Below are 21,293 nucleotides of genomic sequence, written 5' to 3' on the forward strand. Positions count from 1 at the left end.
TTGTTCAATACCATGCCCAGCAGGCCCAGCCTGGGGTGGTGATTAAAGCCTAGACAACACTACATTTACGGAAAGGTCAGAACTTGAACTAATTGAGGGGAAGGGCAGCTCAATTAAATGAAGAGTCTGCACGATGCACCGTTCCTCGAGCGATGCCCGGGGTCTCTACGTGCCTGCCGAGCAGCCAGAACGCAGGAAGCCCACGGCTTCCGGAGTAGTGGGGACCTCGGCGTGGCCCCAGGAACCCCACCGGCACAGCTCCTAGTGGAGCCCAGCGAGGGGCTGCTGGAGGATGGAGACAGCTCATCTCGGGGGTGGGGGCGCTCGGCGCTCGGGGCACACCGGACTTCCTTCTGTCATCAAAGCGCCCTCTGAATTATCACCGATCCCGCACAGGTAGGGTGTGAACAACTGAATAAGAAAGCTTTCCCTGTCTGCTCCCTGCGAGAGCCAATGGGGGAGGTCTGCACAGCCCCCCGCTCCGGGGAGGACACCCACGGAATACCACCTGGCCCTGCCCCCACCCCCTTCGCAACATCCCACCCTGGGCTCCAGATTCATTCTGCTAAAGCCCCAGTCCAAGCGCCTAGTGCAGTGGGGAAAGCAGACTTCGGAGTCAGGGATCCCACGCTGGCGGGAAGACCTCTGAATTCTGCCTGTAAAGTGAAGCTGCCTCGTGGTTCTGTGAGGAAGCACAGAAATGCGGTGGTTCCTCCACAGAACCGGGTATGGGGCTGCCCCCCGATGGCCAGGCTCTGCCCTTTCTCCTTGACGGTGCCTGGCACACAGGAGGGGCTCAGCGGTAGCTGGATGGGAGACCAGCTCACGCAGTCCCAACTGCTAGGAGTGAGTTGGACAGTTAGGTAGTCAGGGTCAGGGTCCCCAACAAGAAAAGATGGAGTCAGGACAGCTAAGGTAAAACAGCGCTGACATCCTGTTCTGCAGCTTAGACAGGACCCGCCCTCACATTCTGCTTTGCAGCCTTTGCAGAAGTGACTTCTGCAAAACATCCTAAAATAAGACAATTAACCACAAAGCATTTGTCACCATCATGGGCAAGGGGCAGTTAAGACATAAGCCCCTAGATGTCAGCCAAAAAAAAAGACCATCAGCGTGTAGACATGAACCTAATAGGTAGACAGATACGTGACCAAAGCCCTGATTGGCATGACTCAGCACAGCCTGTTTGCTTAAGATAGTTCCGCAAGAGAGCTCATAAAACCCTAAACTTAGAAACTCCAAGGGCAACCCTCTCCGGCCCCCCTCCCTCTCGGGGAGCTCTATACTATCACTCAATAAACTTTGCCTTGCTGCCCACCACTCTTCGTCTGGTCTACCTCTTCATTCTTCAAAGCAGTGTGACCAAGAGCCACGGGCACTAAAGGCAGAGAAATCCTGCAACACAATCATTCTCCTTCTTGGCAGTTGGACCCAGCAACACAACCCTGAACATGTCATTCCCCTGCTCAAACACTCTGGCCCCAGGCTGCCCACAGAATCAAGCCTTTCACCCAACTGAAGACCCTCTATATGTTTCCAACCCACTCTCCCCCCGACAATAAATTCACATCACATGAAATCACTCAATGTTCTCCAAACACACCAGCAGTCCCCCCACCCCAACACACACACCTTGTGTCCTAAGTCATGCTGCCACCACCCTATCCCCGTGGTGACGGGAATGCCCTTTCTCCAGCGTTATTTCATTCTTCCCAGAGGCTGTCCCAGGATCATTCTTTGTCCCCAGCCCTGAGGGCGGTGTGTGCCCTTCCCAGGATGCTTGTCTGCTCAGGCCTGTGTCTGTCCTGAGCCCCGGGGGGCGGGGACAGAGACCTGTCATTCCCTCCTATCCAGAGCCTGATGCGCAGGAAATGTTCTAAGAAGACCTCCGCAGTAGGGGACTTCCCTCGGGATGCTGAGGAAACTGTCTGGACCACAGCCCCGCCCACCAAGAGGGCAGAGCCAAGACCTGTGGAGTCCTGTTCTCCGCCTGGAGGCCAAGTTGCCCCCATCCCACCAGCAGGGCATCTGTGCTTTGTCAGCAGAGGCTTCCCAGCTGTCTATAGCCCTGTTACATTGTTTCAAGCTCACTAATTAGACATCATTAAACACTAGGCTCCGTGATGCGCTAGCAGCCACGGGAGCCCAATTCCGCCCAGCCAGGCTGCTTCCTCTCCCGACTGCTTGGCCTCTGGGCCAGGCTCTGCTCCTGAGCCTGCAGGTCATGTCTCCCTGCTGTGCGGTGCCGGGACTCATTCCCGGTTGATCTGACCCTAGGAGGCTGTCTCCCTCTTGACACCCATACCCCAAACTAGGCTGATGAAGGGGACAACATAAAGGAGACCAGGCTGGCTCTCCAGAGAAAGAGAACAGACTGTACCCATGTGAGCAAGGTCAACTAATTCAGCCGTGAAGAACCATATGTGACCCGCTAGGGAGTAAGCAAAGCAATTCTTTTTAAGATCCGAGGCCAGCTTTTCCGTGCCCCACGGCGGGCTTCTGGGATGACTTCCCTGCACTAAGTTGGTGTTAATTAGTGAAAATTATCTAATGCAAGCTCATTTTAACATTAGCTTAAAGCTAAACATAATTAGGAAGATAAATCAGCTGCCAAAAAAAAAAAAAATCCGATGAAGATACACAGATGATTTTTAGGATCAGCTGCTGGTCTGGGTTACTGGCCTGGCGTTCTGAGCACTAGACAATACATGGGCAGAGCAAGGCAGGACTCAGAAAGTACCTGCTGAGGTATTTCTGGATTGATCCACCAGGGCAAGACAACTGGGGCTGGAAGTTTACCTGGGAGGTTTTAAGAAGCAGAAAGGACAACTTTGTGGTCACTGCCAAGTGATGCTATCTGGGAGAGCTTCCCCAGAGAGGAGAATGCAGGGAGGGGTGCGCTTGGGGAAGGTGGCCCAGAGGGTGTTGGGGTGCAAGGAATAAAGTGAATCTGTGCACTCCCTGGCCTCGGCCTTGTACAGCCCTGCCCTCTGCCCGCCCTTCCACATTGGCTGCTTCAGCTGTCCATTCCTGGGAGGCCTCTGCCAGCCCCATACTCCGTGGGAATCAGACTCTGTTCCATCCAGCTCCACTGGTTACCAGCGGTGTGACCTTGCTCCCTCTGAACCTGTTTCCTCATCTGTAAAATGGAAAGTTGCTGGCTTGCTGTGAAAATTTAATGAAATAAATTTTCATTTAGGACCAGCACTTGCATGTCTGGCATTGGAGTGTTGTTCATGAACAGTCATCGACCTCCTCCCCCAAATGCCCTGTGGTTTCTTTTCTTTTTACCCCCAATAAAATGTGGTCAGGGTCCACATTTTATTCCGCTATATATTTCTCGAACCTGGCACATAATAGGTCCCCAATAACATGCTGAATGAATGAACAAATGTGTGGAAGCTCCAGGCAGTCTGGGAACCCTCAGGGGAAGGGGGGGCGGAGTTAAGAACACTCATAGTCTGTCCTCAGAGACCCACCAAAAAGTAAAGAACCCTGGTCCCTGCCACCGCCCCAAGCATTTGCAGAGTTACTGCTAGAAAAGCGAACAAAAAGAATATCCAGAGCCGGCCACATACCCAGGCAGCACTCCGCAGGGCCCCACAGAATGAGGACCACCATACAAGCTATACCGGGATGAGCTTACAGATTCTTGGAAACTTGGTCCAGAGAGACTAATAATTAGAAAAGCCATAGGCTCCACTCCGGGGCTAAGATTATGGGATCATTAGCAAGTCCACAGACTCCACGGATTTCAGAGAAGCAAAAACAAAACTGGGGAGGGCAGCAGCTGCCCCTAAAGCTGACCGGTCACGCACCTGGGGTGGTGAGGTGTGGTGGGGGAGGGACCTAGCAGGGATCGCTAGAGTGACTCAGGGAGGTGGGGCTTGCTCAGGACAGTGCCAGGAGCGCAGGCAGGCAGGCAGGCAGCCAGGACCCACCCTGGCTCAATTGTTCTCTGCCCTGCTCCCCACCTCCCCCCCGTCCAGATTGGAATACTGCCCGAGAACAGGCTCTGCCTTGTGCACTCTGAGAAAAGGGAGGTGGATCTGGTCACCAGCCAAGGGGAGGCAGCATCCTAGGGGCTGACAATATGGAAGGATTAGGGTTGGCGGCTGGGAATCCCATCAAGGTCTCAGCTTGCCCGTGAGGTCACACGCCCCAGGGCGGCCAGAAAATGGCCATTAAGAGGACAACGTTCGGTCCCTGGAAGCTACCTACACCCAGTTTCCAGATGATACCCACCCCAACGTCTCCAAGTAGAGAGAATCTTCTCACCCATTCGGCACAGATCAGAGCAGCTAGCTGCCGGGTCCTCGTCTGTCTCCAAACTCGTCTGTGAGCTTCCCAGAGCCTGGCTGGCAGCAAATACACTTTGTTTCCGTAAGTTTCAGAGGAAGAGGTGGCCCCAGAAGGCAATCCCCAAGGGTAATGGCATTTGTCGCAGAGGCACACAAGCCTTGAACTCAAACCTGGGTGGAATCCCAGCTAGCCTCTTCCGAGTTCTATGACCTTGTACTTTCCCGAGCCTCTGGGAAAATGCTGAAGATTGGATTAATTAAAGGAAATAGGGTAGCACCCATCTTTCAACAATGTTAGCCCCTCTTCATAGAAATCCCTTTTATCTGCATATGTTACTCATCTTTTTCAAAGTGCTATCTCCTAGTCTTGCTTTAGAGCCTCAGAGCAGACTTGTGAAAGTAAGCAAGAAGGTAAGAATTATCCCCACTTACAGATGCAGAGATGGAGGCCTGGCAAGGTCAAATGATTTGCCCAAGGTCACCAAGTGGGCGAGCAGAGAGACAACCTGAGCAAGAATGAGGACACCCAGGCTCCCGGCTCCCAACTGTGTACACTTCCGTTGGCAGTGGCCTGGTCTCCTGAGACCACAGCCCAACAAACCCGGATCTGCCCCCCACAAAACCAAGAGAAAGTCATGAAGAAATCACCCCTTTATTGAGGCCCATCTTTGATATTTGAATGCCCTGGGAAACAACCATCCTCAGAGTTTCAGGGACCCAAAGTGTCAGATTTCAGAGGAACCAAGCATAGGCCTCCTCCTCCTCCAAAGAGAGAAACACGGTCGGCCCCACTGTACCCCACTGCCCAACTATGAAAGCTTTAGTTCCTGAGGAATATTTCCAGACTGCCCTCAGGCTCTTTGGGCTGGGCCTTGCAGCCAGTCAGGCCCTTCTGGATGATAGCACCAGGGGAACACCCTCGGGGATGCCCAGTTTAGGAACTGGGGCACCTCTGTGCCTTCCTGTCTTGTCTCTGCCCACAGCAGATCCTAGAGAAGACCTTCGGCTGAGGATTCAGAGGCCACCGCCCTGCAGACGGTGGAGCAGGCAGGCAGCCACTCTAACAGCCACCTCCAAATCAAGGCCGACAGGTAAATGCGGTGGTGGTGGTGGGGCAGCAGGCAGCTGGTCCTCTCTCACTCTAAGGAGGAAAAAGGACGTACACCTGCACAGGGCCCCCAGCAATGAGAAGTGACTCCTAACGCCCCTAATTCATCTCCTGGCTGCAGCAGCCCCACTTCCTGGGAGGAAATTCGGCCACACTTCCCTCCCCTGCTCTGAGAGAGGACAGAGAAGGCAGCGGTTACTTTCCAGAACAATTGACATTTGTGGTATCCTTAGCTTTCCCACGTAGTTTCCTCCTTGTTTCTCAAAACCGTCCAGAAATCTAGGTCCCATTTTGCAGGTCAGGAGCCTCACAGAAGGAAGTGCTTTACCCAAAGGAACACAGCTAGTGAGTGGCCAGATCTGGACAGAAACCATGACCTTTCAATTTAAAGGTCTTTCAAGGCCTGTCCTTGACCTTGACATGAAGCTGGGTCTCCACTGCTCAGAAATTCTGGCTCCTGGGATCAGTGATTGAGTATAAAGGAGAGACGCTCAGAAGCCAACAGCCAAAGAGCTCGGGGCTCAGCAGGGGCGCCGCCAGGACAGGCTGGGGCGAGATCCCGGAAGGGCTGGCAAGCGCTCAGTCCCTGGAGCTGCAGCTGCACCATTACGCACCAGCCTCAATGGGACAGAGACTCTGGAACTGCCCTGGGACTGGTCGTTTGGAAGGAGAATGTTCATCTGGTCACTGGACAGATAGTTCGAGGTTACTGTGTGCTAAGCACTTTAGTAGAAAACAGACATATAAAACACACCCCTGCTCTTAAGTAGCCTAATAGTCTTCTAAACCATTGTTAGAATACAGTGTTAGAATACAGTGATGGGATCAAGGTCCCTTTGATCTGAATCAAAGTCCGTGCGGGACGGTTACTGGTGCAGGGAAGAAGGGTTTGGTGGATCAGACTTTTTTTTGTTTTTTGTATCTGCCACATGTCAATATCTCAATGCTCAGCATGGGGCTCGGCACAGAGACCGTGCTCAGTACTATCTGCTGGGTGTCCTTGAATGAGGGGAGCGCTGACTGAGGCTAATAGGGGAAGACAGTGGACTCTCTTCACTGGCAAACACTGCCACCTGCAAGGTGAGTCTCCTGGCATCGTGAGCCAGAGACTCCAAGACTTTGCCATACCCCCTGGGCCCATGTTCCCAGCTGTTCACCCCCATCAACTGCCCAGACCTCTAACCAAGCTGCTAACCTGGCAAACCATGCCTCCTGCTCTGGTGCTTTTCCCCAAATCCTTCTGTCCCCCCCTGCCTCCCCCCCCCCAGTTTACAGCTTTCTTTTCTCTGCTGCCGGACAGTTTGTTACAATGGGGATTAAAGGGGTCCCCTGGGTAATGTGCAGTTCAATGGGGGACTTCTCCAGATACTTGCGTCTCTAGAGGGATGGAGAGGCGGATGGCCAATGGGAGACAGTTTCCAACCATTTATGCAAATCACTGACTGCCTGTGACCGCGGGGGGGGGGGGGGGGCTGCAAAGGAGACTCAGAGGAGTAAGGTGGAGTCTCACTCTTCCAAAACTACCAGTCCCTGAGGATAAAAGTCCCTGGCTCTCCCAAAGCGAGCTGTGTGCCAGGCACACAGGTGAACGAACAAGGAGCCACGTCTGACAGTAAAAAGGTCACTTTAGTTTGCTTTTGAGAGCATGCGTGGTGGTGGGGGGGAGCTGCAGGGAGGGGCAGAGGGAGGGAGAGAATCCTAAGCAGGCTCCACGCCCAGTGGGAAGCCCCACGTGGGGCTCGATCTCATGAGCCTGAGATCACGACCTGAGCTGAAATCAAGAGTCAGACGCTTAACTGACTGAGCTGCTCAGGTTGCCCCCAAAATGGTCATTTTTGAATTGAAAACTTGATAAAGTAACAAGGAAGAGGCAGCGCCTGGCCCGGGCCCTGAAAGAAAGGAGACAAAGCCACAGGCAGGGGAGGGGTAGGGCCAGGCCTGCTACCCACGCTGCTCTGTCCCCCATCAACCAGGCAGGTCTCCACTGCAACAGGAATGAAGAGCTCCTGGTTCATCAAAGCTGCCTAGTCCACCAGTCTCTCTCTTGGGTTGTGTTTGTAATCTTCGTGGGGTCATTGGTGATTCTGACCAGGAACCTGGGGAGGCTGTATAATCTTGTCCTTGGTCTAAAGACAAACCATTTCACCCCTTCGGACCTCAGAGGACTCTGAAGAAATGAAGATAATACTCTGCCTCACATGGTGATTGAGGCTCAAAGGACACGGGGCGGCCTGCGGTAGGCAGTGCAGTGCATTTGGTGTGGGGCCCAGGAGAGCAGGGCCAAGGGTCAGGCTTTGAGGTAGGGAGCCAGTAAGTTTTCTATTCTATAGGCAACCTCTCTAAACCCACACAGGAGCCTCAAAAGCAGAAGCACAAGGGAGCCTGGGTGCAAAGATGGGTGGAGGCTCTGCCCTCCTGCTGCGCTCGGACACGCTCATAGCCAGATCCTCAGTGTCAAAGGGCCTTCCCTAACCTGGTCGGCGTCAATGTCCCTGCAGCCACGCCCTCTGGCAGGCCTTCGCACACTGTATTCTAACACTATTCTAACAATGGTTTAGAAGACTATTAGGCTACTTAAGAGCAGGGTGTGTTTTACATGTCTGTTTTCTACTAAAGTGCTTAGCACGCAGTAACCTCAAACTATCTGTCCAGTGACCAGATGAACATTCTCCTTCCAAACGACCAGCCCATCCAAACTGCAGCTGATGGGTCCTCTCCTTCTGCTCTGTGCGTGAGAACCCAAAGCTTCCCAGTCTACATGTGATCTCACTTCAAGTCGTCCCCCCCCACCCCGCCCCCCGCCGGGCCCTCTGCGGTTACAATGATCTCAGCAGCCCAGGCAGCAGCCCCCTCCCCGGGTCATCTCTGTCAGCGTGAGACAGGCCAGGGACTCACTGCTCGGTCCCCGAAGACACCTTTTCTGCCTGCAGGTGAAGCAACGTCCGTCATTCAGTGACACTGAAATAGGGGGAAAGGCAGCAGGAAAAACCGCGCCCCACAAGTAAACACGGCCAGTCAGTGAGCACAGCCGCAAGGGCCTTCGGCCGTCTGCAGAGGCCCTGCCGATGACCTGACTGCCCACCTCCAGGGCCTTCCTCCCAGGCCACCAGCTCCCACCTCCACACCCGCTGCTGGCTGGTTTCCTCACTGCCCTCTGCCTCCCCCCACCCCCAATCCGATTTTCAAAGTGTCCCCCGAGTTAGGCTCCGCTCTCTGGATCCCTGAGGTTCGAAGCCCCCCCTGGTCTGTGGCAGTGGGTAAGTCCCGGCCACTCCCCTGAGTCTTAGTGTCCTGTTTGTCACTCAGGAATAAAAATGACAGCACCTCATGAGGTTCTACTGAAGATGAAATGAGAAAAAATCTGAAACTCTCTGGGACACCGCTGTCTGTGCGTGTCCTGTTGCCTCCCCACGGCAGTCCCCCTCGTGGCAGCACAGAAACCACCTCACGGCTGCCCGACTCCCCCTGCAGACAAAGCAAACTCCCTCCCTCGGGGTGAAAAGGAAGGGGAAGAACGGCGAAGGCTGCTTGCCAGTTGGACAAGCTGGGGTCAGTCGGACAAGCTGGGGTCAGTCGGGGGCAGGCAGCACTCAGAAGGTGTAGCCTTTACAGCAGAAGCCAGGGATCTGGGTCTTTCCATAACCAACCACATGACTTTGGGCAAGTCCCTTTCCTCCTCTGTCCCTCAGTTTCCTCACCTGTGAAACAGGTCAACCTCTCTGTCCTACCTACTTCAGGGGGGTCTCTGAGAAGAAGGTGCCGTAGAGCCTAGAGCGACAGTGAGTAAGGGTGGGGCCCAGCAGGCCTGGGAGTCCAGTGGGGCAGTGACAGGGTCAGGGGCTGCCTCTGCCAGGGGTGTGCTCACCTGCTTCTGACTCAGTTTTGGGATGCTCGCACCAAGCCCCACACAGTACTCCCCCTAGGAGAGCTCTTTCCTCCTGCCAAAGCTGCTTGCTGTTTTTTTTGTTTTGTAAAAGATTTTATTTATTTATTTTGAGAGAGAAAGAGCAGGTGCATGTGCAAGTGGAGCGGCGGGGGGTGGGGGGGTGGGGGATGGGGGGTGGGGAGGGGCACAGAGGGAGAGGGAGAAGCAGACTCCCTGCTGAGTGTGGAGCCAGATGACTCTGGGGCTCCATCCCAGGACCCTGAGCCGAAGTCAGACGCTTAACCGACTGAGCTACCCAGGCGCCCCCAAAGCTGCTTGCTGTTTTGAAGGAAAAATCTTTTGCTCCTGCTCCCAAGTTTCTTAATGGAGAAATTGCCCATTCCAGTTTCCTTCTCTTTCCCCTTTCAACCGTGCAATTCACCTCCCTCAGGAAGCCCTCCCAGATTAGGCTCAAAAAAATGCTTTTCCTTCCAGCACATGCCCCGGTATTTGAGTTAACTGAGGGCAAAAACCACAGCTTATATCCTTCTATGGCCGGAGCCCGGCACACAGTGGGCACTCAGGAAGTAATGACTAGTTAAATATGTATATACTGGACTCGTTCACAATTGTTAAAGTTTCTGTTGTTAAATATTTAAAGAGCTAAGAACATTGCATGACACAGGAGACTCCTGACATCCCACGGGGGACTAGCAGCCCCAATGGGCAGGGGTCCTGTCTCTCCCTTTTTGTAACAGGGGCACACAACCTGTACCCCAGGTTGTGACCAGGCTAGCTCCATTCAAGGCCCTTGGGTTAGCCCTGCCGTACAACCACCAGGCAGCCACTTACTTGCTCTATGACCTTTGGCAAGTAACTGTTCTGAAACAAAAAAGGCAAATACCCATCTCGCCGAGTTGTCGTGAAAAGCAAAAGAGAAGATGAAAGTAAATTATTAGCACAGTGCCTGGCACATATGAAGTGCTAACAAATCAAGGCTTTTAGTATTGCATCATGAGACCTGACCCCTTATCCCAGCTGCACAGTATCGTCATCCTTGTCTTTTCTCCATCTCTTCTCAAATTTGCCTCTCTCTTTTGCAGAATGCAGTATACAAAGAAAGCTCAGGCAAATAAGGAGGAATTTCTTAGAGAGGCAGGGTGGAAGCATGGACAGTGAAAAGTTAATGCTTCCTCCTGGCAGCCAGTCTAGCCAACAACCTGCATCACCCCTCCCAGGAAGAGGAGCGTCACCACTGGTCTTTCTGGGTTGGTCTTCCCTCCCAGGCCACTTCAGCCTCCAGGGGTAACAGGACTCAACCACATCCACTGAGCTGAATTAGAAGGGTGAGCTCAAGCCACTCCTGTTGTATATTCTGCACCGGGCACTAAAGGCTGCTGGTGCTTCTTAACAAATCTCTGTGTGGGGGAACAAGGTTTGGCAAATAAAAATACAGAATCCTCCATTAAATTTGAACTTCAGCAAACAACAAAGAACATCTTAGTATCAGTATGCCCCATGCAATGTCTGAGGCATACTAATACTAAAAATTATTTGTTGTTTATCTGAAATTCAAATTTAACAGGATGTCCTGTTTTACCTGGAAACCCGACCCAAGGTGCCCCTAGGCAAGGGCACGGAGTAAAGATTAAATTCTTCCCCCTGCCCCACAACCTACTGGTCCACCAGTATTCTAACTAGCCACTCTGGAAACATCTCCTCCTTTCAACCCCCAAGCAGAGAGACACAGTAAGTGAGAGCTTGCCTGACCCCCAACCCCACTTGTTGAGTCCAGTGATGCGCCTTGTCAAAGTGGCCAGCACAGAGCCAGGCACATAGTAGGTGCTCAAAATACGTTTCTTCATTTAATCCAGGCTGCTTGACTTCTAGTACTGGCCCCCAAGGGGGTGTGAATGCTAGTCCCGTCTTGTCCCTGGGGGGCCTCCTAAGAACAGCATGGCTGGGGTAGGGATGGGGAAGTCCCACCACGCAGTTCCTGGGGTTGATTGAAGACCAAATGAGAAAATGGCCTGGGGTAGGTTTTGTAAACCCCTGGGCAGCACATGCGTTATTATCAAGACCTCTGAGGGGCCCATTGTACCACAAAGCCCCACAGCCCCCACTCTGCCCTACAGAGAGGAACCTGACAGGGAAAAAGCAGCACAGAGCGGAGGAAAGCCAGCCCCTCTGGACCCTGTAATAATGACAACTGTCCAGCACCTTGTGATTTGCCAAACACGTCCCCATCCATCCTCTTTAGAGGCCTCACCAGCCCCTCGGCTTAAGGGAGGGTTCTGGGCCCATTTTCCTGAGTGGTCAGGAAGTCCTGCCCCAGGCCCTGCTTCTGAGGTGGGGCCTGGTCCAAGGGGCTGCCCGGCAGTGGGGTGTCCCACCGCTGGGGGGGCGGGGCCTACCTTCTGGGCCTGTTGGATCATCTGCCTGACCACCTGCTTGAGGTGGGGCGCCTTGTCCTCCTTGGGCGGGTGGGTGAAGAGGGTGATGCGGCTCACGCCGCGGTAGACGCCCGTGTCGGTCCAGCCCAGGTCCAGCGGGGGCAGCTCGGTGTCGGAGCGGTCGGGCCAGTAGGCCAGGGACTCGCAGGGCTCGGCCGGGGCCTGCGCCGGGGCTTTCGCCTTGGCCTTGCTCTTGCCCCGGGCTGCGGCGCTGGCGGCGGCGGCGGCGTCCTCGTAGGGGCTCCAGGCGGCGCGGAGGGCCTGTTGCTCCCGGCTGGAGAGGAAGTCCCGCAGCTGCTCCTTCTTGACCAGCTCGCGGTAGGCCCGCTCGCCGCCGCCCAGCAGCGCCTCCAGCGCGGCCCGCCTCCGCTCGCAGTAGTAGAAGGCGGCCTGCGCCTCGGTCACCCTCTCGTTCACGTGCGCCTCGTCCAGGCAGCTCAGCTGCGACTCGGCCATGGCGCCGCGGCCGCCCGTCCCGGCCCCGGCCTCGGCCGCGGCCCCGGTCGCCCCGCCGCACCTGGAGCCGAGGGGCGGGGCGCCTCACCGGGCCGCGAGGTCGGCCAATCGGCGCGGGCCGGGCGCGGGCGCGGCCGTCGGGCGGGGAGGGGCGGGCCGCGCCCTCCGCCTCGGGGGGCGGGGGGGCCTGGAGCCGAGCCCGCGGCCTGGGGTGCGGGGGTAGTTCGCGGCGGGGGGACGCGGCGGGGCCTAGGCCTGCGGGCCTGGGAGCTCCAGGGTGGGCAGGAACTTGCCGGGATGAGGGGGGGGGTCCTGGTTAGACGCACGTGAGGCCTCTGGCCCGCTTCTGCCTCCGGGCCCCGACCCTCCTCCGGTGGCGATCTAACCCTTCCTGCGGCCTGGCAGGGCGGGACACGGAGCAGGCGCGCGTTCATCTTCCCCGCAGTTATGGCCGCGAGCACGCGCTTCGGTCGGGGTGCCTCGGGGGTAGTGGATCTCACCACTCGCCGCGCGGAGGGTCCGGGGGCCCCTGCTGCCAGATGGGATTGTGACGGCTGCGGGGAGGTAGTTGTGTGCAAAGGCGAAATGCTAATAAAACCCTCAGCTGGCGGCCCACATGTCCCAGGTCTGGGATCAGAGGGCTCCAGAAGCTGTCAATGCAGCACCTTCACCACGATAAAAATTTCTTAAAAAAAAAGAAAAAAATCCAGATACAGCAAGGATGTAAGCTGCCGTGGTGGAATTCCCCCCCATTTTAATTTGAACTGACGTGTGTGTGTGTGTGTGTGTGTGTGTGTGTGTGTGTGTGTTTGGGCAAGATAGGCTGCCAGAGGCCTGATTACTGTATTAGTGATTCAAAGTGCATGTTTGAGCTCAAGGAAAGAAGCCGCACACACACACATCACCAGCAGCCGCTGCTCTGCTGTTTCCCATTGGATTAAATACAATCTTCTTAGTCATTAACATACTATTTTGTTCATGCACTGCTGTACAATTTGATTCTCCACATTCAAAATATTTTCAGATCATAGCAACCAAAGGTTCACATTTCTCCCGTTTTATAGCACAGCATCTCAGAGCTGGAAGGAGCATTAGAAACTAGCCAACCCCCTCATTTTACAGCTGAGGAAATTGAGGTCTTGAAACACGTGGTCTAGCCAGGCCTCCCACAGAAGGAGAGGCTCCGCCTGGGGCTGTTAAGTTCTCTGCGTCCCAGTGATCTTTGCCCTTCATCTCAGCCACCTTTGCCCCTTCTCCTTGTGAAATGACAGAAGGTTACTGGGGACCTGATTTTAAACCCCAGGGAATTTGAAGAGGTTGCCTACTATTTCTGGGCCTTCCTTAGACAGTGTGGGGAAAAAAAATGAGGGCTAGATTGTCAAATAGCTGTGACTATTGTGACAGTAGTCAGTCCTGGCACCCAGTGTCAGCTCAAAGATCAGTGGTGGTGGGCAGCGAGATGCCTATCACCTGGGCAACCTTAGGAATGGCAAGGCCTCACTTCCGGCAACATTTTACGCTTAATTTCATCTTTAGACAAATTTCATCTTTAGAATGGAGACTATTTAGTTTGCTTCCTAAGGATTTGGCCCTAATAGACGGGCAGACTATGCCCTGGGGGCATAGAGGAGCTGGGGAGGTGGGGGGATAACACAGGTGTGACGAAAGTGCTCTGATAAAGTCAAGCAGCAGCACCTTGGGAGCAAACATTTACTCAACACCCACTATGTGCCGGGCACGCAGTATGCACTTAGTACATAGTTCTTTAAAACAGAATGAATTAGGGCCAAGAGAAAGGGATGTGCAGGGAGCTGTGGGGACTGTGAGGGAAGAAATAATTAATCTTGTCCAGTGGGACGTGGATAAGAGAGGCTTCACCCAGCAGGAGGGGATTTTGAGTGGAGCCTAAAGGATGAGAAGATTTCAAGGGGAGAGAGGGAGTGAAGACACTCCAGGCAGAGGGAGACGCCGGAGCATCATGCTGGCATCAGGCACACGAGGCTTCAGGTCAAGATCCTTAACCCTCAGAGCCTTAGTGTCCTCATCTGCAAAATGGGATAACAATCCCCATTTCCTAATACCTCCCAGATTGTTGTAGGGATTAAATGAGATCTGGTGTTTGGTTTAATTAGCTTTTGTGTCTGGCTGGTAGAAAGTGGTTTACAACATTCCTTCCAACACATTCCTGTGTTGGTGTAGAAATCACCTGGAGGACTTGTGAAAATGTGGATTCTGATTCAGTAGGTCTGCGGTGAGCCCGAGATTCTGCATTTCTAGCAAGCTCCCAGGTTATGCTGGTAGCGAGGGCCCACAGACTGAACTGTGCCTAGTAAGGATTTCAGAGGCCAGTGAAGAAGAGCGTGAACTTTCGTGTCAGGGAGTCCTGGAATGAATCTCACTTTCTTGGGACAAGCTGTGTGTCCCTGGGAAAGTTACTTCCCTTTTCTGAGCCTTGGTCACATCTTCAGTGAAATATGGGCAATTAAAAGTCCTACCTTACAGGGCTTCGTGAAGTGTCTGGCCTGGCGGAGAAGCCAGTAAAGGGTTGTTAGTGTTGAAGTGTGGGAAGATGGGACTGGAAAGAGGGACGTTGGGGCCACATTGTGGGGACCTTAATTTTAGATCTTATCCTGTAGTCAGAGGGGAGGCACTGAGGGTTATTAAGAGACTGATATGATCATAAAAAAAAATAGCAGTAATTACTATGTGCCAAGCACTGTGCTAAATATTTTAGGGATCCTTCAAATGAATTCATGTAATCCTATTTTAAACATTATTATCCCCATTTTATAGGTAAGAAATCTGAAGCACATGGAGGTTCAGTAGCATACTCTAGGTCACCCAGCTAGTGCGTATGAGAGTCAGGATTTAAACCCGGATCGTCTGACTCCAGAGCTTGCCTACCCACCTGCCTTGCTATATTGTCCCTGTTGAGAATGTTAGGAAGGTGCATTAGTGAGAGACAGTGTTCCCCTTGCTTACTAATTTATTCATTCAACAAACATTTGCCGAATGCCTAGCATGGTGTTCTGGGTTAGAAACCATTCATTCATTTAGAGATCCTTACTGAGCCTACTAAAGCACAAGGCTCTACTCTAGGTGCTGGCGTATAGCTCTGAACCAAACCAAGTCCTTGCTCACGTGGAGCCCGCATTGAAGTGCAGTGATTAAGACGTGGTTTTTGCTCTCAAGAAGCACAAATGTTATGTGACATAACTTGGAATTGGACAGAAGGTTAGAATCAGAGTAGAATATTTTAGTAACAGTTGACACTGGAAAAGATCTCTCCTAGATGTAACTGATAGGAAACACACTGTGGTCTTTTGGGAATATTCCCCTTTAGGTACCAAGGACTGACTTATTCAACTACCATTTTTGAGCAGTTAATGCGTAGTAGATAACATGCTTGCCACTGGGAATAAAGAGGAATCAGACTCAATAGCCTGGTGGCTGCCTTAGTTGCCCAGGAATCAGATGCCCACAGCTGTCTTTACAAAGCAGGGGATAAGTGACGGCATCTGCGTTCTCAGGGAGGTTGCAGGCTGTGGAGTCACTTTAACATACAATTATCCAATTTGCTCTGCCCCTAATCTGGTGAAGTAGACTCTGAAAGGGATTACAGGGAGGGGTTAAAGATGAATAAAGTGAGACTCCAGGGGAGGACCCGTTCCAGGTTATCAGCTGGCAAGTGGAAACGCAGGGGCATCCGTCCACACAGCCTGACCCCCCACCCCCCCGGCCTTCCACCCTCCCACACAGCTAGACACTGTGCATTGTCACTGAGGTTTTTAAAAAGCCTTACCCACAGGGAAATCGATTCCCTTCAGGCACAGGCTCTATCTACTTTGCATCTGGGGACATTCCATGAGGCGGTGACACCCTAGGAGAAAGACTCTGGCCCTACACCAGTCCCTCCAGTCCTGGGTCTGGAGTTTCCCTGAGCGAGGTGGAGTCCTATCGTGCTTGCATTTCCAACTTCGGAGGCCCCTTTGCTCAGGGTGACTGCGCCTTCCAGAGACATCGTGCCATCTCCTCCGGCAGATGCTGCCCCCTCCCACCCGGGTCCTTGGCTCCCGGTCACCTTCCTCTCCCCAGGGCACGCTGCCTGCTGTGTGCGCAGTAAAGATTCGACACCTTGTAGTTAATGCTAATTGCAACTCTGTTCATCTCCAGGCACTGTCTATTTTCCCAGGCTCTCCTGTGTAATTCGAGTCCCAAAATAGCCCACCTCATGATACATCAGCTACATGTCCCAGGGCTGACTTTTTCTCCTCGGTGGGAATTTGTGTCATGAGCGCCTGTTGTAAAACTTTGGGGATCCTTCGTGCCTGCTCCCTATCCCCAGAGAGGATGAGAGAGTAAGAGGAGGTGGATGGGGCTGGCACCATGGGGAGGAGGGTGTAGATTCTAGGACTGAGCTAGATGAGCAAAGTCTTTCTCCTCTGACCACCTCTGCTGGCCCCGAGGAAGGAATACACCCAGATCTCTCCCCCGTGCCACCCCCGCCCCAGCCACAACTTACCGGAAGCTTCATCTTTTTATTCATGAATGGTTTTGGGGCACGGGTTATGTACTAGGCAAGTTCCTGTCCTCCCAGACCTTCCAGACTCGGGGGCTTTGTTGTATCTGCAACCTTGGAAGCATGATGTAGGTTCCCCTCCCCAACCACTCTGCCAACTGCTTCCCTCCCAGCTCCAGAACATTCTCCTCCACTGCAAAGCAGTTCATCAGGCTGCCCACTGGGCCTCTCTACTCGGATGTCCCCCAGGCCCCTCCACTGCAAGGGAGGTCTCAAAAGGAACCCACTCCTACTTCTCTTCTACCCCCACCCCGCCACTGTTCTTTCTGGGTCTCTCTGCTCCAGAATGACACCACCACCTGCCCAGTTGCCCAAGTGGGAAATGTGCACGTGTCTTGACTCTTGTCCCTCCCTCACGGCTACCAGACCAGATGAGGATTCTTCTGTGACATTTCTCATTAGTCCTCTTCACCCCATCCCTGCTGCCACTCCCTCCCAACCCCTCCCCCCCCACTGTTGCAAGAGCCTCCTAACTGGATCTTCTCCCCTCAATCCCTTTTAAAATGCAAAGATACCTTGTAATTTCCCTGCATAAAACTCTTCCGGGGTTCCCTATTCACCCTACACTAAAGCCCGAGCACCTTGCAGCCATTTATGGTCCTATTAGGTTTCTTCTGTCTCCTCTGCCTTCCTTGACACGTGGTGCCTTTGCTTAGGGAGCTCCTGAAGCTAAGATGCTTTTCTCTCCAGTCCGCCAGCCACTCTTCTGAATCCTTTGGTCCTCAGTTTGGTCACTTCCTCCATGGTGTCTCCTGGCCCTCCGGGTCTGGCCGGATGCCCTCCCTTCATGAACTTTACTTCAGACTGACTGGGAATACCTTCTTAAGATTGGACAGGATTTTCTCATTTCCGCTAAAGTAAGAACATAACAATAAGACCCTGGAAGGCAAAAGGCAATTCAACTGAATGAGAGTCTTTCTTTAGCCGTGCAGTTTCACAGTGTGACTGTGTGTGTGTGTGTGAGAGAGAGAGCGAGAGCGAGAGAGAGCATCTGATATGTGTGGTAGGTACATGACACGGTGAACATTTTTTTTTTTACATAAGGTCTACACCCAACGTGGGGCTTGACCCATGACCCTGAGATCAAGAGTCATACGCTCTACAGACTGAGCCAGCCGGGCACCCCATGGTGGACATTTCTGATCGTCTTTAAAGATAAAGAGGGATTTTGGCACCCACACCCTCCTGGGAGGCCCAGACCGAAGGGCAGATGGGGGAGGAGGAACCAGGACCAGGAAGGGGGCACAGTCCAACCAAAGGCCTGCCTACATACGAACAGGCCCAGGGGTCTGGTGCTTCTCCCCACCTAGAGGCTCCTCCTGCGGGTGCGCGGCTGCTGCAGCCACTTGTTGGAGTCAGCCCGTTGTGTGGTCTGGGGGTGCCCCAGGGCAAGAGCTGGTCCCTGGAGAGGTGACGGCGGCAGACCTGCTCGGGTTCCACCCTCTGCCCTGCCGTGCTTCTGGCTCCCTGTCTGCCGACTTCGTACCAGAAGATTCCTGACCATGAAGGAGACGGACCGAGACAACCTGGGGACCCAAACCCGGCTTTAGTGCCTCTCCTCTCTGACTGCCCCGTGACGTGCACGCTGCCAGCCCAGAGGGGCCCCATCCCAAGCTCTGCATGCCCAGAGTCCGAGGACAGCACTCTCGGCTAGCAATTAAGTCTCCAAGGTTAGGAACCAGCGTGGTTTGCCTTTGTGTTTCCCATTGTACATAGCCAGCATCCACTCAACAAATATTTACAGACTGACTTCTGAGCAATATCCTCAGTGAGAACGATCATTCTATCGTATGCTGCTTCCACTGCTCCCCAACCGCCTATGGAACCCTATGCAGTAGGGGATTTAAGAAAAAGATGTAGACCCACTCCCAGCTCCAAAGGGGCTCGGAAAACAAAGGGGTTTCCAAAGCCTTCCTGTCTCCACTGCTGTCTACTCTCCCTTGAAGCTGCTAGGGAGGCAGGAATTCGACATTATTTCAGGTCAACTGAACATATTCTAAAACCTTTAACCATATTGACTTGAGGCTAACAGTATGTTCGGGATCGTAATCCACAAATAATTATTTAATTTCTAGGATAAAAGTTCAGATTCGGTGAATTTCCTAATCATTCCCTCGGCGCCAGGCATACATTGGCTCACTTCATCCTCACATTAAGTATTACATTTGCTCATGATACAACTGATAAAGCTGAGGCTCAGAGAGGTTTAGCAACCTGATCAGGGTCACAGAGCTAAGGAGTCAAACTTAAGTCCACTCGTCATCAGATCTGTGGGACTCAAGGGCCAGATGGGTTATATAACAGAACTGCCTGGTCCAATATGGTTGTTGCTATTTAAATGTAAATTAAGCAAAATTAAAGTAAGAAATTCAGTGGCTCCTGGTTGGCGCAGTCAGTGGAACATGTGACTCTTGATCTCAGGGTCATGGGTTCAAGCCCCATGTTGGGCATGGAGCCTACTTAAAAAAATCTTTAAAAGGGCGCCTGGGTGGCTCAGTTGGTTGGGCGACTGCCTTTGGCTCAGGTCATGATCCTGGAGTCCCTGGATCGAGTCCCGCATCGGGCTTCCTGCTCGGCAGGGAGTCTGCTTCGTCCTCTGACCCTATCCCCTCTCAGGTGTTCTCTTTCTCTCATTCTCTCTCTCTCAAATGAATAAATAAAATCTTTAAAAAAAAATCTTTAAAAAATAAATTAAAAGTAAGAAATTCAGTTCCTCGGTCACACTGATCACATTGGAAGCGCTCAATGACCAGTGGGGCCAAGGGCAATCACACTGGCTAGTGCAGATACAGAACATTTCCACCAGCACAGAAAGTTCACCATCACATGGCACTGTTATAGGAACTCAAATACAGGGACCAGTACTTGAGGGCTGAGAAATTAGGAAGGCTTTTCCCTAGGGAGGTGGACCTCGAGCTGGGCCCAGGACCTAAAACTCAGAGAGGCGGTTGGGGAGCAATGGAAGCAGCAACGACTCCCCGGAGAAAGAGGGAAATCGTGCCCCTCACATTTGCTGCCAGCTCTGGTGAGGACCTGGCACTGAGCGGATGTTGAGCGGGTGAATGAATGAATGAATGAATTGATCAAGGCAAATACAGGCTAAACGAACACATCAGTTTGGATCACGGTGTGTGTGTGTGGGGGGGGAGTGTATTTTTGTCTTGTGGTTGTGTGTACATGTGCACGTGACTACACATATGTGAATATGCACATGCACATGTTTCAGGGGTGGTGGAAGGACAGGGGGAGGGAATGGGCCAGAAACAGAGGTTGCCCCATGAAAGTTCTTGAATCTCTGAATTCCAGGGTGAGTTTGAACTTAGCTCTGTTGGCAGTTGGGAGCCACGGAGGGTGTGTGAGCTGGGAAATGGCAGGATGTCCCTGGCAGAGGGCACGGGATGGGCCGGAGGGAGAGAGAGCCCCTGGTGTGCTCTGACAACATGGAATGTTTGAGAAAGCCGACTGATCCGGTTCTGGGCTTGGGGCGGTGCGCGGAGGAAGGCACAGGAAGGGATGGCGTTCTCTCCCACTTCTTCCTGGCAGCAGCAGAGTTCCTGGAGTGGTGTGCTCTGGTAGGCAGGGCAGGCGGCGGCGTGGGGTGGCTTGAGCAATCTTCAGCCCCAGAGGGCAAAGCGCTCCTAACAAACCTCCTTCCCTTCCCAAGAGCAAGCAGCGCTGGGAACTGGGGTGTGTCTGAAACATTTTTAGACAAATTTTAAAACAGCTGTACCCCAGTGAAGGGACCTGGGCTGGAATTATGTATTTAGTATTTGTTCATCCCTGTCTTTGGGGACGAGGCCGCAGGGCACAGGCCCTTTCTTTGCCCGCCCCCTCCAGGGCGAGGCCAGACGGGCAGTGTCAAGAGATGGTTCCACAGAGGGAGAATTGCTCTCTGAGGGTGGAATCAAGGAGGACTTCGTGAAGGAGGTGGCATTTCCCCCCAGCCTTGCTGGCTGGCAGGGACAAGGACAGAGGGCAATAGAGAGGCACTGCCCAGTCACCAAAGGAGGAATATGCAGGGCAAGGTTCAGGGCAGAGTGGCCCAGAGGTCCTGCCTCCCCCTACCCACCCCGCCCCCCAGCACTGGGAGGCAGCTTGAACCTCAAGCTTTTAGTGAAGAAAGTGCCGCATCTGGATGGGGTGATGTGTAAAGTCGTAGAGAGCCTGGAGGCAGGCAGACCAGCCAGAGGAGTTAATGGCAGCTCCAGGACCAGCCTGCTATCCTCCAGCAAGAATCACTCCTTTATTTGGCCAGCACCCTCAGCAGTTTGTCCTTTGCCGGCCACCATCACAGGGCAGCGGTCGCCGGGAAGAGGGTGGCCGAGGCCCAGGGAGCGGAGCTGTCCCCAAGTTGATTTAGTACCTCAGCAGGTTATCAGTGTGATAGTTGCACAGAGACTTACCCCGAGGAGGGCTGAGTACAGGACAGGGGAGGAGGGGGTGGGGTGGGGTGCAGAAGGCCGTTTCTACCCCAGTGGAAGGGGTAGTGGGGCCGCCCTCCGTTTGCTGGGCCCTCACCAAACAGTTCCTA

The 21,293-nt window shown here is 53.4% G+C and overlaps 1 protein-coding gene across 1 annotated transcript in view; it reads right to left on the reverse strand.

Annotated features, from left to right (window-relative positions):
* Positions 1–12,276, reverse strand: part of FAM83F (family with sequence similarity 83 member F) — a 34,107-nt gene extending 21,831 nt beyond the window's left edge. Inside the window, exon 1 of the mRNA XM_045866838.3 lies at positions 11,689–12,276. Coding sequence (XP_045722794.2) covers positions 11,689–12,183 — 495 coding nt within the window. The 5' untranslated portion in view covers positions 12,184–12,276. The remainder of the gene's footprint in view (positions 1–11,688) is intronic.
* Between the last annotated feature and the right edge of the window lie 9,017 nt (positions 12,277–21,293).

Source organism: Mirounga angustirostris, unplaced genomic scaffold (genome assembly GCF_029215605.1).
Source record: "Mirounga angustirostris isolate CCGP_5_RB_7025 unplaced genomic scaffold, mMirAng1.0.hap1 SCAF_5, whole genome shotgun sequence".
In the NCBI taxonomy this organism is placed as follows: domain Eukaryota; kingdom Metazoa; phylum Chordata; class Mammalia; order Carnivora; family Phocidae; genus Mirounga; species Mirounga angustirostris.